At 40.2% G+C, this 15,946-nt stretch overlaps 1 protein-coding gene across 8 annotated transcripts in view; it reads left to right on the plus strand.

The window, feature by feature from the left end:
- ACACA (acetyl-CoA carboxylase alpha) overlaps positions 1-15,946 on the plus strand; it is a 210,266-nt gene that overhangs the window by 130,222 nt on the left and 64,098 nt on the right. For all 8 annotated transcript variants that reach the window (XM_057535458.1, XM_057535459.1, XM_057535463.1 and 5 more), the window contains 5 exons: positions 226-326; positions 1,086-1,174; positions 6,111-6,235; positions 14,191-14,304; positions 15,589-15,702. In XM_057535458.1, the coding sequence (XP_057391441.1) occupies positions 226-326; positions 1,086-1,174; positions 6,111-6,235; positions 14,191-14,304; positions 15,589-15,702 (543 nt within the window). The remainder of the gene's footprint in view (positions 1-225; positions 327-1,085; positions 1,175-6,110; positions 6,236-14,190; positions 14,305-15,588; positions 15,703-15,946) is intronic.

Consider the following 15,946-nt stretch of genomic DNA (forward strand, 5'->3'; position numbering starts at 1 on the left):
AGACTTCCTTACTATCTCAGCAGCATACTTATTACCCTTTGCTTTCTTATTTATCGTGAATGAGCCCCTAAACTATACCAGGTAACTTGCAGCTACTCTCAACATGTGAAAGAAACTGTCATGTTAATAATTAAGAAGCTTCCTAGTGTTGATGCTATGCAGGCTAATGCATTGGGTCCCTTTACTGGGCTGGGCTTCATTTTTTTTCCCTTTCTTATACTTTAGATTGCCAACATCCTAGATAGCCACGCAGCTACATTGAACCGGAAATCTGAACGGGAAGTCTTCTTCATGAACACTCAGAGCATTGTCCAGCTGGTGCAGAGGTAGTTACGTGGAACTCCAGATTCCCAGACCTGCACATCCCCATACCTTCCTTTCTTCTAAGTAGTCACAAAGAGGTTTACTTCAGGTTTGACTTAGAGAAATTAGAAAGCACCTCTATCTTAGAAAATATGTTATATCTACTAAATATCTTAGAATCGTGAGCTAGCTCTCATACTCAGTGTTCCTGATGACTTTATTCTGCATCTTTCTGTCAATTATTAAGGCACAGAAATCTCATCGTTTTCTTTTTCCTTGCAATTTCCATGAAACTCCTAATTTTTCTTCTGGCATAGGGCCCCATTTGACATTTATTCTCCTTAGCTTATGGACTCAACTGTTGGATTAAATGAACCTTCACAGGACATTTTCAACTTTAAGATATTCATAAACTTTTCAGATACCCCTGAACCATTTCAAGGGTGTGGTGATCGTTTCAACTTAGCAATGGGGACTGAACCAGGGTGTTGGTAGGTAGGGCTATCAAGTGGTATTTGGTTTTGTTTTGCTCTCTTTTTTTCTTGATTCCTTTATAAGAAAAAAAAAAATCTTGTCTGTAGCCATATTTCTTTTAGGCTTGAATTTAAATTGATCTGGTTCGTTGATTCTAGGCTGCCTCCTGTCCTGTCCTAATATTAGAAGGAAAGCAGTTCAGTAGAAAGTCTAGTAAATCTGGGCTCTGGGTTTATTATGTAATAGTCTGTTATTTAACAGTGTTAGCCTGTCAGGATTTTCAGCGGGGACTTTTTCTGTTTGCCCAGGTACCGCAGTGGTATCCGAGGCCACATGAAGGCTGTGGTGATGGACCTGCTGCGGCAGTACCTGCGAGTAGAGACGCAATTCCAGAACGGTAAGTTCCTTCCTGAGGACTCTGTATCTGGGAACATTTCCCTCGAGGACTGAGCAACAGCTGAGCCAGTCCATCCTGTCACTAACACTTGACATTAACAAACTCTTCCTCCTTTCCCCAGTCCCTTAAAAATTAAACCTCTATATCTCACTAGCGCCAAAGAAAGAACAACAACAAAACAGCTTGATGAGATTGTGAATCCAGTGTGCTTCTGGGAGAGGGCTGGGAAAATTTTTCTAGCAGAAGATTGGCATCTTCTTGACCTTGTACAGTGAGAGCTGGTTGAGTCACGACCAGGCTGAAATTGAGAAACCCTATCCGAAGAGCTTGCCTCTCAACAGCTAATCCATGGATTGAACCACAGGCCTCTGAAAAAGGCTCAGATTTTCCAGTGCTTTTCAGTGTATCAGTTAGGTGGAATTTATCCCTGGCTTTCTCTGTAGAGCTTTACTAAATAATGTACAAAGTCTCTGACTAAAATACCCTGGCTAAGATTTTAAAGCTACGTACTGGTGATACTGCTTTCTGCCACAAGATGGCAGTGAAACACCACAGAATTTGAAAGATTACCTAATATTTTCTTTTATCAGTCTTGCTCCCTTTTCCAATCCTTAAAGGATGACTCTCCCGCTCATGACAAGGAGAAATACTCAAGTAAATATTGCAAACTAAATGCAGCAATGTGTGAAATAATAGATCACAACCAAGTTGGCTTTATCCCACTAGTGCAAGCTTGATTAATATTTGAAAAACCGATTAATGTCATTTATCATGTAATAGACTAAAACAGGAAAAAACATGGCCATCATCTTAAGATATGGATGATGAAAGTATCTGACAAAATTTAATATGCATTCATGATAAATTCTTAGCCAACTAAGAATGAAATGGAACTTTTTATCATGTAAAGTTTTCCTACAAAAAAATCTATAGGATGCATCATACATAGTGGTAAGATGTTGAAAGCATTCTCTTTAAGATTAGGAATAAGACAACGACACATACTATCATTACTGCTATTCAGCATCATACTGGATATCCCAGCCAGTGCAGTAAGACAAGAAAAAGAATGAAAAGGTATGAGGATTAGAAAGGAGTAAGGAAATAAATCAGCCACTATTAGATATCATATGAGGTCTACCTAGAAAGCCTTAAAAAATCCACATATTTATTATTAGAATTATTTAAAATCTAACAAAGTTGCTGGGTACAAAAGTCAATATACAAAATTCAAATTTTATAGTGGAACAATCATTTAGAAGAGCAGTTTAGAAAAATATTCCGTTTAAAATAGCAACACAAAATATGAAATTCTAAGGAATAAGTCTAACAAAAAATGTGCAACCTCTTTTGGAGAAAATTATAATCAGTAAAAATAATAAAGAAGATCTAAATAAATATCATGGCCTTAGATTGGAATATATATTTGCAAAGTGTTGTTTCTCCCTGAATTCATCTGTAGATTCATTGACATTCCGATAAAAATCTTACTAGTGTATTTTTGTGGAATTTGTCAAGCTAATTCTATAATTTACATGAAAGGAAAGGTAACCAAGATTCTTCCAAAGAAATACACTGTGGAGGTATTTGTCCAGTTAAATATCAAGTTTTAATATAAAGCCATATTAATGAAGAGATTGTGATATTGGTGTAGGGGCAGATTAATAGAACAATGGAACACTGGTTCTATTAACCGAGAAGCAGATGCAAGCATATATGAAAACTTACTTTACAGCAGGGCAGGTATTGTAAATCATGAGGAAAGGATAGACTTTTCAATAAATGATGCTGGGACAATGGATTATTCATTTGTCAAAAAAAAAAAAAGATCCCTAACCTAGACAATACACACAAAAATCAATTCCAGATGAATTGAAAACTTAAACATGTACTAAAGAGGCAAAGCTACTAAATTTTTAGGAGAATATCCTTATGACCTCAGGGCAGAAAAGATTTTGTCATATAAGACCAGTAAGTACAGGGATTTCCCTGGTGGTCCAGTGGCTAAGACTCCGCACTCCCAATGCAGGGGGCCCGGGTTCCATCCCTGGTCAGGGAACTAGATCCCGTATGCTACAACCAAGATCCTGCATGCCGGTAACGAAGATCCCATGTGCCGCAACTAAGACCGGGTGCAGGGGCTTCCCTGGTAGCGCAGTGGTTGAGAATCTGCCTGCTAATGCAGGGGACACGGGTTCGAGCCCTGGTCTGGGAAGATCCCACATGCCACGGAGCGACTGGGCCCGTGAGCCACAATTGCTGAGCCTGCGCGTCTGGAGCCTGTGCCCCGCAGCGGGAGGGGCCGCGGTGGAGAGAGGCCCGCGCACCGTGATGAAGAGCGGTCCCCGCACCGCGATGAAGAGTGGCCCCCGCTTGCCGCAACTGGAGAAAGCCCTCGCACGAACCGAAGACCCAATACAGACAAAAATAATAAACAAATAAATAAATAAATAAATTAAAAAAAAGAAAATCCTTAAAAAAAAAAAAAAAAAGACCGGGTGCAGCCAAATAAATAAATAAATATATATATTTTAATTACTAGTAACTTAAAAAAAAAAAAGACCAGCCAGTACAGACTATAAAGGAAAAGGATAAGTAATTTGACCTCACTTAAGAACTTTTGTTAGTGAAAAGATACCATAAAAAGACTGAAAATACAAGCCACAATGTGGAAGAAAATATTTACAAATCATAACAATTAAGAAAGGATTAGTATCTGTAATCTACAGAGCACTGCTTTGAATCAATAAGTAAAAGACAACCTAATAGAAAAACGGGCAAAAGATATAAAAAGATAATTCACCAGAGAGGAAGCATAAATAATCCACAAACTCATGAAAAGATGTTCAGTCTTATTACTAATTAGAGAAATGTGAACCAAAACCACAGTAAGATTGGCAAAAATTTGAATTTCACATCATCTTCCACCACTTCTGTAAGCAGAAATGCAAATTGGTACAACCACTTTGGAAAACAGTTTGTCAGTACCTAATGGAGTTGAACTTATTTATACTCTTCAACCTAGCAATTTCACTTTTAGATGATATACTCTAGAGAAACTTTTACACGTGTTTATTAAGGACACATATACAGTACTGTTTGTGGCAGTGTTATTCATGAATAGCAAAAAAAGACTGGAAACAACCCAAATATACACAAGTAGAGTAGATAATTGAATTCTAGTATATTCCTGCAATGGATTACTCTACAGCAGTGAAAACGGATGAACCAAGGTACACACATGAACAAAAGATGAATCTCAAAAACTTAATGGTGAGGGAAAGAAACAAGTTACAGAATGATCCATACACAATGATTCCATTGTTATCAAGTTGAAAACAGGAAAAATGAAACTATGTATACATTTGTGATAAATGTAAAGAAGAGCAAAAGAATGATTAACATAAAATTCAGCTTAGTGGTTGTTTTTGAGAAGGAGCACATTGGATCCTTCAAAGATACTAAAAATGTTCTGTTAAGATAGATGGTAGTTACTTGGGTGTTTATTTATTCTTCTGTGTGTATACTTCACAATAAAAAGTTTTTAAAAAGAGGCACTTGGTATCATTGCTTTCTTTCTGCTTAGTGTCTCCACTGCCTCTCCTTGGATAAATATTCTTTTTATCTCCTCCAGTTCTAGTAATTTCTGTTACCAAGATATATTTCTGTTGTCACTTCAAAGCTAAGTTTTGGTCAGGAGAAATATGAATTTATATAGGACAACCAATTTTTAAACAGCTTCCATTTTGTTCTAAATGGGTCTTTTATGACATTGGCAGCTCTCTAAATATTGTAGTCCACTGTTTTTCAAATATATTTAGTTTTATTTTGAAAAGAAATCTTATGTCAATCTCTAATATTTAAAATAGATAAAAGCAGAGTTGCCTTGGTTGATTGTATTCAGTATTTGAGGAATCCATGGTAATGCAGTTTGAATGCCACTGTTGTGGTTTGTAACCTAACCTGCAGGCTGAAGTAAGGTGATAATCCTTTACTATTTTCATAAAATTCTGACCCTTGAGACTATTCAAACACTAATTCTCCTTTGCTTGGAAATTTAATTCTGAGGTAAGCTGTTTTTAAAGAACTGAATATTACTTGTATCCCATGGTAGATATCACTACAGTATACCCGAAGCTTATGCTTCTGTTGCAAAACATAGCTCTGCTAGGCAGAACTAACCTGCCCCTGGTGGCCTTGTGAAAGGCCAATGAAAATATACATAACTGTACTCTCCCTACAGACCTTTTGACTTAATGCAAGGTTCTCCCTGATCTATGCCTTAGTTTGGATTTGGAGTTCCTAGGCATTGCTTAGCTGCTTCATGGACTTCCAGGGGAAAATGTTGATTCCAGAGGTAGCAGCCATCCTTCTTGTGGACATGGATAAGTTTGGTGTTTTATTTTTGAGCTAAAACTGTTCCTCCTAGTTAGGGTGAAACATTTTCAGTGAGTCAGACATGGAACCAGAATCTCTAGCTGGGGTTTAATGGTATTGATGTTTCTTTTTAAGCAGCCGAACCCTCTCTTCTAAGGAAATCATTCCAGGAAGCTAAATAAGAGAGTTTAGAGTCAGGGTAGGGGGTTGGGCTTATCCCCAACCCCTCAGTAAGATGCACCCTTCCCCGATCTGTCAAAATTTTTTTTAATGAAAATAAGGCTTAGAGAGGTAAAGTGATTTGCCCAGGAGCATACAGTAAATTGGTAACAGAGCTAGGCTTTGAGCCCAGGTCTTATACCAGATTGCCTGACTCCTAGCCTAGGGTTGCTTTTACTAAACAACACTGCCAATTCTATACAAATCCATCTAAGAAAATTCTTACGGTATTTCTTCTCACTTCTTATCAGTTTTCTAAGTAGAGACATTAGAAAACAAATAGCATGTAAACATGAACATTCATACATGGGTGAGGACCACTTCTTTTCGCTGCTTGCAGGTCACTATGACAAATGCGTGTTCGCCCTTCGGGAGGAGAACAAGAGTGACATGAACACTGTACTGAACTACATCTTCTCTCACGCTCAAGTCACCAAGAAGAATCTTCTGGTCACAATGCTTATTGTGAGTACCATTTTTCAGAACCTGTAAGGATGGTTGATGATATGAAAAAAGCATTTCTCCTTGTGACGGCTGTGGTCAGAGGAGAAGCTCCTGTCTTTTGTGATTGTGGGATGAGTGGGGCTTGGGTTGTAGATTAACAATTTCTCCTATCTGTCTTTGTCCTTGACCTGAAGGAACCTGCTCCAGTCAGGAAAGGACTGTTCTGCCAATTGTGCATATAATCTTACATGGGAACTCACATCTCTTCGCTCTACTTAGAGATGCCCCATGCTTCCTCATTCCTCTTGCCACTAGTGACAGTAGCTTTAAAATTTATTCTTATCTAGCCAGTGTACTTTTCTGTTATAATGCTTGTTTGTTCCATGAACGCTCTCACATCCAAAACTGAATAACAAAAAACAACTGTTAGAAATGTAGTACTGTTCCTCCCCCACCAAAGAAATTTAAATGTATTCTTCATCTTCTGTGGTCCCTTTCTGTTTTATTTACATGGACATCTAAGCTTGGATTATTGTATTGGTAGTAGATACATGCTTTTGTCCCCATAACCTAGTAAATATGAGAATTAGTAGAAAGAGGGGAGGAGCGGTGAGACTAGTAAATGTGAATAGGACTGATGTACATGTGACCAGTGGGTAGAATTTTTGTGGACTTAAGGATTTTTAAAGATGATTTGTAAGTTTTCTACTCCTCGGTTTTTCTGGTTGAGTTAATTCTAGGAATCAGAGAACAATAGGACTATTCTTAGAGCCCTTCTACCCCACGAGCAATTAATTGCCTTGCTGCTGCATGTTTGTGTTTTTTGGAGACTATAGTACCTTTTTGCTCCTTTGCTTTTCTTCCTTGTCCCTTTGTGGAATTGGCATTCTTGGTACCTTAATTCCCTCATTTCTTCTTGGAGGAAAAAAAACCTATAAATCTTCACTGCTATTTTTTATTTCATGGTTCAAAATGAAGGGAAACTATCTACCTCACATCTTGGTTAACAACAGTGCCACTCATTCAGTTATCTGCCTAGCTGGCTAACTCTCGAGGACATAACATTTTTTAGAATAGCCACTTAAAAAAATATGTAATCACAGGGAGAGTTCATTACCTTTGCTACCCTAGAATGGCTAGATGGTGGGGAAGCCAGAAAATGCATTTGAAAGGAGAAAACAATAACAGCGCAATGTAATATTTCAACTTCTCCAAGTGATAGGTTTCGGCAAATAAGTGATATTATCTATGGCAACCTGCTGATTTTCCTTTTCTCAATCAGAAAAGGGAAGAAATCTCTGACTAATTAGATTTTTTTCCTTAAATTTTGATAAAAGGATTGCTAATTCTCATTTGGATAAAGCCAAGACTTTCTGGCAGAAAAGGGTAATGATGAGGGTGTGGAAAAATCTGTCAGTTTGGACCTAAAATGGAGTAAAATTTGCCTTTTTAGGAAGCTAGTTATGGTGAGTTTTCACTTTATTATGATTACCTTTTTAAGGACTTAACAGTTTTTATGCACTAAAAATAGACCAAAGTCCAGAATCCTTGGAGCTGCAGAAGAGTAATGATCGTCCAAGACTGTCGCTGGGTTTCTTAAATTCTAATTTGTAAGATATAGGGGCTCGGCTTGCTCCTTTTGCGGAGTGATTGTAAGTAACGCTTGCCTTAAGAATCTCATTATTGGAACACGGAGCCATATTTCCTCTGAGAATTCTGGAGTAGCTTTGAGCTGGGGCTGTTCATTTCTCAAGTAATCACGCTGGTGTGATGGAGAGAGAAAATGGCAGCTGTTCGGAGCTCAGGCCTTCAATTTTCTTCAGAGTCCAGTCACTCAAGTGTGTAATTACACGGGGGGTGCTGCAGGGGCGTTGGGCCCTGTCAGAGAACTGGTTTGAGGCTTTGCTTTCTGCTTTTGCCAGTCAGGACAGGCAGACGCCAATGGGACTCTGACTTGCTGCTGTTCTTTTTTTTCCCCACCTTGTCATCCCGATTACTTCTTACCTGCATGGATAGTACCCAAACTTACTTTCCAACAGGCTGAGCTCTTGGAGAAAAGAGCTGTTTGTTAGTGTTTGGGTTTAGATGAATAGGATGGGGAGGGGGAGGGGGAGAGGGAAGGAGGGAGGAGGGAGGGGAAGGGGAGGGATGAGGGGGAGGAGAGAGAGGAGGAGGAGGAGGAAGGTTGAAGATGTGAACCAGAAAGATGGATTTGTCCTTTTCTTTATTTTGGCATTTCACATTTATCTTTAAAAAACAAAGGAAAACTTCGTAAACATCTCTAGGCTTTTATATCATTAAATTGCATTTGAAATATCAGTTATTTTGCCCTCATCTCAGAGATTTGGAAATCAAGAAGTTAACTGCTATGCTTGAGCTGAGGGCCAGCTAGCAGTGACTTAGGGAGCAGGAATGCAGGCTGGAAAAGTGCTCCTTTCTGATCTGCCTTCTTTGGCAATGGTCAGGTCCTCCACCCCACATCTGCATTAATGGTGGTAGCCAGGAAAAGCCATTTTAGTTGTTTGGATTACTCTTTCTGTAGTTCTTACTCTCTTTCATGGATAACGACTGGATATGGTAGCATTCGATTCCCCCGGCTGTGTTCTCTGCTGGTTCCCCTTTCTTTGCTTACCTTGGCTTCCGGATCAATGTTATGTGCCCAGCATTCCAATCTCTGCTTTCTAGAAGTGGGACTGTTGATGGTGTGCTTTGCTGAACTAGATGATGATTTCTGGGGCTTTGGAACCTAGGGGGAGGGAATCAAGAAAATCAGGCTTCTGTGAATCAGTGTTGCAGGTTGTGGGCTGCTCCGAGGAAGCCTTCCTCCCCCCCGGGTGTTAGCGTAACTTGCCTCATAGACTCTCTAGCAAATTTCTTCTAATCTTTTGCTGTATCTGGAGAGCAAAATGTCAAGTAAAATGTTAAAGTCCTGTCAAGTTTTCTCTATTTGGAGGAACGTTGTGCCACATTGAAAACAAAGTAAGTTTATTTTTTGAAAGTTCTTCTTATTTCTTAATTTTATAGGAAAAAGCTTAGAACATTGTTTAAGTTTACTTAAGAGATATTTAAGGGACTCTTTAGCCAAATTGAGCAATTTTGTATCAATAAAAAGTATCAACATTCTCACAGCTGTCTAGATGGCAAAGTATGTATCCTATAGCCACCTTGATTCTGAGTGGTCTTCCCCTCACTGCTTCTATCTTATTTCTGGTGTGGTCCGCATGAGTGTAGTATAATCCATGCTTCCTTAGGAGTAATGCCGTGGCTGTGAGCCTCTGATTTGGTTCAGACAGGGAGCATTTAAAGTGCCTATCAGGGGCTTCCCTGGTGGCGCAGTGGTTAAGAATCCGCCTGCCAGTGCAGGGGACACAGGTTCTAGCCCTGGTCCAGGGAGATCCTACATGCCGTGGAGCAACTAAGCCCGTGCGCCACAACTACTGAGCCTGCGCTCTAGGGCCTGCGTGCCACAACTACTGAGCTCGTGTGCCACAACTACTGAAGCCTGCGTGCCTAGAGCCCGTGCTCCACAACAAGAAAAGCCACCGCAATGAGAAGCTGGTGCAACACAACGAAGAGTAGCCCCTGCTCGCCACAACTAGAGAAAGCCCACACACAGCAGCGAAGACCTAGCACAGCCAAAAATAAATAAATAAATAAATAAATAAATAAATAAATAAATAAATAAAATGCCTATCAGCCCCTTCCTTTTTCCTCCCAACATAACTGCAAATAATTTTGTTCAACGTATAAATAATGGAGAAAAGTCCCAGTAAACCCAGGTTTACTGAATAAGGGTTATATTAACATTTCTTGTTTAATCTGTCCCACAACATCCTTGGAAGGTCAGAAATTCTAGCTGTGACTGGAAGAAGCTGCCAGTCCATTTTTGATACTGGGATTGGTGCCTTATCCAGCTGAACAGTAGTTAATGTCTTGAGAATATTACCCATTACGTCACATTCTTTTCGTTTTGAATTGCCTTCAAATCTTAGGATGCTAAGATCGAGTTGGCTATACTGGGCTCTCCTGGCAGTCAGCTACATAACTTTGGCCACGGTTTTGATGCTGAAGCGTGCTTGTTATATTTCTGCAAATCTGAACTATTCCTTGTGGTTAGCCCATCTAGGTTAAGAATGAAAACAAGAAATAACTGTGTGGTACCAATCTTAACCATTATTGAATAATTTTCACTTTGGCTTGCAGATTTATGCAGGTAATCCCCAAATCAGGAGGTAGGCTCATTAAATGAACCTGCCTCTATACACTGAGGAAACATAGGCAGACACCATCACCATTTAATGTTACTGTTACAAAATGTTCACCAGAGTTAGATGGTGATGTTGGGCTGTCCAGTTGCCCAAAGGACATCTGTCTCTAGGCCAGAGGGCTGTAAACTTCCTCTTGGATGCTTGTATCTTAGGGTGGGTAGTTCTGATGAGTGGAATCGTCTTCCATCCCTGGTGGTTTCTTTCACAACTTGAACACTGTGTTCAGGTCAAGGACAGGAGAGGGTTGAGAAGGTTACACTACACACAATTTTGTATTGCACATCTTTTCCTAAGTACTAATGATGACAATAGAGAAAATAATATTTGAATGGGAAATTTCCATCAGGATAATTTAATGGAAATAGTGGTTTATTCATACTGTGTTTGATATTTCACATGTCAAAAAGGTTAGGTTTCTGTACTTTATCACAAGGAGTCCAGGAGGATTGTCAGTTGGTGATTGTGAACGAATAATTACTTCCCTATTATTTTTTCTAGTCTCCATAGTTCACTTTTCTTACAGAAAAGAAGCTTCTCTACCCCCTTTCTCACTTCCTCCCTCATAATGGAAGGATGAAATGAAAAAGTTTTTTTTTTTTTAAGTAGTTGTGTGTGTGTGTTTTAGTTAGAATGTGATCTGTAATCAGGCAAGATGGTAACTCCATTTTTATTTATTTATTTATTTATTTACTTATTTACTTACTTACTTATTTATTTATTTATTTTAATTTAATCTCAAAAGGTAAACCTGGGTTTCCTTTCAAGGGAAACCAGTCCATATCACATCTGATATAGGTTGGGTAGGTGGCTAGTGTTCTTATTTTGTTGTGTTGGCTTTTGCTGTTAATGTTGAGACTTTAGTCTGACTATTTGCAGAGCAGCTGAGTTCTATTACCCAGGACATCTCTTAGGTTTTTGAACCTCTCAATGGGTCCATTCTGATGACTGAAGTAAGTACCTCAGAAAAGAGTATATTTTCTCTATTAGGAGCATTAGGTAAAGAGGGATTTAGGTAGGAAAAGCTTATCATGGTTTCCCTACCCACAGTTATCTACCTATTCTTTCCTTCCGTCTTGTTACGGCCTTGTCGCTGGTGATTTGATTTGATTTTTATATATATATATATATATCATCATCCTATTTCTTTTCTTTTTTCTTTTTTTAATTTTATTTATTTATTTATTTATTTATTTATTTATTTTTGGCTGTGCTGGGTCTTTGGTTCGTGCGAGGGCTTTCTCCAGTTGCGGCAAGTGGGGGCCACTCTTCATCGCGGTGCGGGGACCGCTCTTCATCGCGGTGCGCGGGCCTTTCACTATCGCGGCCCCTCCCGTCGCGGGGCACAGGCTCCAGAAGCGCAGGCTCAGCAGCCGTGGCTCACGGGCCCAGCCGCTCCGCGGCATGTGGGATCCTCCCAGACCAGGGCTCGAACCCGTGTCTCCTGCATTAGCAGGCAGATTCTCAACCACTGCGCCACCAGGGAAGCCCTCTTTTTTTTAAACTATATTTATTTTTGGCTGCATTGGATCTTTGTTTCTGCACGCGGGCTTTTCTCTAGTTGCAGCAAGCAGGGCCTCCTCTTCGTTGTGGTGCGCTGCTGGTGATTTTATTAAAATTCTATTTTGCTCATAAGTTCTCAATAAAAGATGAGACTTGGTTGCATTTTCTCCCTCCTCTTTGCTTTTTCCCCGGGATGGGAGGAATAGGTCCTTCAGTCTGTGACTACGTGCTCAGCCGAGCCCTGGATTTATAATCACTTTCTTCTTCCACTCAGATGAGTGAATCTCCTGCGGTAAACAGGTGAAAACAATACTTGCACTTCCTTAACTATAAATACCATCATGTGGTTTACGACTCTGGAGCACACCTCTGGTTGTGGATTGGGGAACCAGAAAGTATTTCCTGCTTTAAAATGTTTGGGGGCTTCCCTGGTGGCGCAGTGGTTGAGAGTCTGCCTGCCAATGCAGGGGACACGGGTTCGAGCCCTGGTCTGGGAAGATCCCACATGCCGCGGAGCAGCTGGGCCCGTGAGCCACAATTACTGAGCCTGCGCGTCTGGAGCCTGTGCTCCGCAACAGGAGAGGCCATGATAGTGAGAGGCCCGTGCACCGCGATGAGGAGATGGCCCCCACTTGCCACAACTAGAGAAAGCCCTCGCACAGAAACGAAGACCCAACACAGCCATAAATAAATAAATAAATAAATAATAAATAAATAAAGGAAAAAAAAAATGGGTTTAAAAAAAAAAAAATGTTTGAGAAGCTGTCTTTCCAGCATACCAGTGTTGAGTACTCCAAAACTGTTTACCCTGTGATGTGGAAAGTAGTAGGGGGTTGTAGAAAAAGCATTTGGGGGAATGTATATTTGCCCCCAAAGCCAAGAGCCCCACACTTCTATTTGTACTGTGCTGGTAAAGGACTGTAAGGGGTATCCCTGAGACGGGGAGGGTTAAAGATGAAATGGAGATTGCTCAAGAAAAAGGCTGATAATCCAGGAAGGAGAAAGATTAAAAGGCAGCAACAGGAAGCCTTTTGGGATCTGGTTGTCTTTCATGTCCTATTCAATAGTGGGGTGGGGGAGAATAAAAATTCACTAAAATATAAAGGCAGTTATTTCAAACTCCAAGTAGAGGGAACTATGCGATGTGGTGTTAAGAACTACTATTACAGATAGCTCTGTAAATTTCAAAAAGGACATTTATAAAAGTGCATCTGCAGTTTTTTCAGCTTAGATGAGAATTGCATGGATAATGGATGAATTTAGGGAATAAACTGATACTGCCCTGGAGAAGAAATATTTTTCCCAAAATATGACAGAGGTTTTTTCCTTAAAAGTTTTAAATTTTTTGGAGACAAAGGACCGAAGTCTGAATTACACCATGGATTGATTGTATAGTAGGAGCTTGGTTTTTCCCTCTAACCCATCTAAGGATTCACCATGTTTAGGTATCATGGAATGATTCTTGGTACAGCAAGAGGATAAATGATTTGGGGTATATAATTGTCAGAATATGAGATGGTGTTTTTATTTAGCGTGTGTTTATAAATGAATAATTTGTGCTTATGTTTCTGTTTTGCACCCTCCTGGGATGCTGAACATTTGGTTTGTGGAATGAAAACCACCAGGAGTGTTTCCTTTTGCCTTATTCTACCTTCTTTCCAAAAGTGGGAGAGGGAACAGGAAAGCTTTTAGTCCCTATATTATTTAAAACCTCTTAAAACTTTGAGACATCCTTTTTTATTTCTTACCCAGAATCCCTTGACCCCTTTTAATGGTCTCTAATGATTTCTATTGCATGTTTAAAGTCTAGTGTTGATTTATAAAGAAATACATTAGGAATTTAGAATCTGAACGGCTGAGGAATTTGGGCTTCTCCTTGGCAGCAGCTTCCTCTGGGATCTCTCTCTCTCTTTTTTTTTTTTAAATTTTTTTTGGCCCTGCGGCATGTGAGATCTTAGTTCCCTGACCAGGGATTGAACCCGCGCCCCCTGTATTGGAATCGTGGAGTCTTAACCACTGGACCGCCAGGGAAGTACCCCTCTGGGATCTCTTTACTACACTGTTTAGGATAAAGGTAACAGGACATTTGCATCTTAGTAATCTAGCTCTGTTTACTTTGTTTTTATTCCCTTTTCCCATTTCAAAGTTCTCTCCACCTCAGTTCTTTTTAACATGGATATGTATGTTCTTTGTCACATTAACAATTAGGATCAGTTGTGTGGCCGGGACCCCACTCTCACTGACGAGCTGCTGAATATCCTCACGGAGCTAACTCAACTCAGTAAGACCACCAATGCTAAGGTGGCGCTCCGAGCACGCCAGGTAAGGACATGTGTTGGCTGTCCGGAGGGAGGAATGGATGGTTTTCATAGACTGGGCAGTCCTGGATGCAATGAGCTCTTCCTCCAGCACCTTCCAAAGGTCATACAATTTCCCGTGTATGTCTCATTGCCCTCAGAACAAACATTCTCACATGGTATATGTTTTTTAAAGAGAAAGGAAAAGATTAACGTTAAGTTTCTTTAAAACAGGAGCCCTCTAGAAGCTAACACAACATTGTAAAGCAACTATATACTCCAATAAAAATTAATTAAAAAAATAGAAGCCCTCTCCCCATTATAAAATCCTGTTATTATTCCCTACCCTTCCTAGTAAACCAGGGTCACGTGGAGGAAAGGAAACTGAGGGAAAGCAATAGGTTTAATATTTCTTACTTTCCAAAGGGAGCTTAGAAGCAGGTGAAAACCTTTAAGTGTATAGGAAAAAAATCAAGTGTGGAATGCAAGAAGATAATGAAATGAATCTTAGGTGCTAGCAATCAGCACAACCCCAGGGCAGCCCAGTTTCACCCTGTAGTCTTCATTTCCATTCCAAAAGGTTTCAGCAGGGAAGCCAGGAGTTGGCACTCCCTTTGTGTTCCAGCGCACGGGCATCGACAAGGAAGCAGCATTTGAAGCTGTTCAGTGACCTTCTGCTTTCTCTACAATTGTATCCATGTCACTGAATTACTCAAAGTTATTGAACCTCTCAGTGACCTGCTGAGGGTATTCAGGTCCTACCGTGTCCCTGTTTGTTTGTGACACTGCTTTCACTCTCCCTGCCCGTCACATGCATTGGTGTCACATCCTGACACCTTCTCCTTGGTACTGAGTACCTGGGCTGTCGGAGCAGCTTTTCCTAGTCTTTCCCCTTCAGAGTTGCAAAGGCTAGCTCTGCTGCATCCACCTTCCCCACAGCTGTTCCCTGCCAGACCTGATTCCCAATTAACAGCTACTCATGCAGTCCCCAAGACGAGCAGCTCTGCAATGGTAAATCACATGCACTGATGGAACTTGATTGAAGCTGTTTTTTCTCCCTCCCCTCCCTCTGCCCCCATGGGAAATTGCTCACAAGCAAATCATGGTGAGAGTCAACTGAGATGCAGTATTTGGTGGCATTGGCTTTATGTTACAGGGCCCAGAAGTTGTTTTACTTGGTCTCTGTTTTATCTTTGATGCCTGCACTTACAGATTTATATTTATTGCTTTTGTATCAGAGCTGCCTAATAGGAGCCTAGAATAATCACTCCCTCAGGAACTTAAGCCTCTTATTTTGCTCTCACTCTAGGTTCTTATTGCCTCCCATTTGCCATCATATGAGCTTCGCCATAACCAAGTAGAGTCTATCTTCCTATCAGCTATTGACATGTACGGACATCAGTTTTGCATTGAGAACCTGCAGGTATACATTATAGCCCTTTTCTGCCACTCTGCACTCTTGTCCCCTTTATTCCCAAGCATAGTTTAAGTAATCAGTCAGTCAATTTTGATTTTCTGTGTAATGAAGTTTCATACCTTGAATTTCTAAAATGAGTTATACTTTTTTTTTTTTCATAAAATGCTGTTAGAATTGTGGCTTAGCTTAAAAATTGAATAGGCCTGCCTTGATAGAAGTGTCCTAATGAAGTCTTCACCTCTTGTGCTTT

The sequence above is a fragment of the Balaenoptera acutorostrata genome, chromosome 20 (genome assembly GCF_949987535.1).
Source record: "Balaenoptera acutorostrata chromosome 20, mBalAcu1.1, whole genome shotgun sequence".
Lineage (NCBI taxonomy): Eukaryota > Metazoa > Chordata > Mammalia > Artiodactyla > Balaenopteridae > Balaenoptera > Balaenoptera acutorostrata.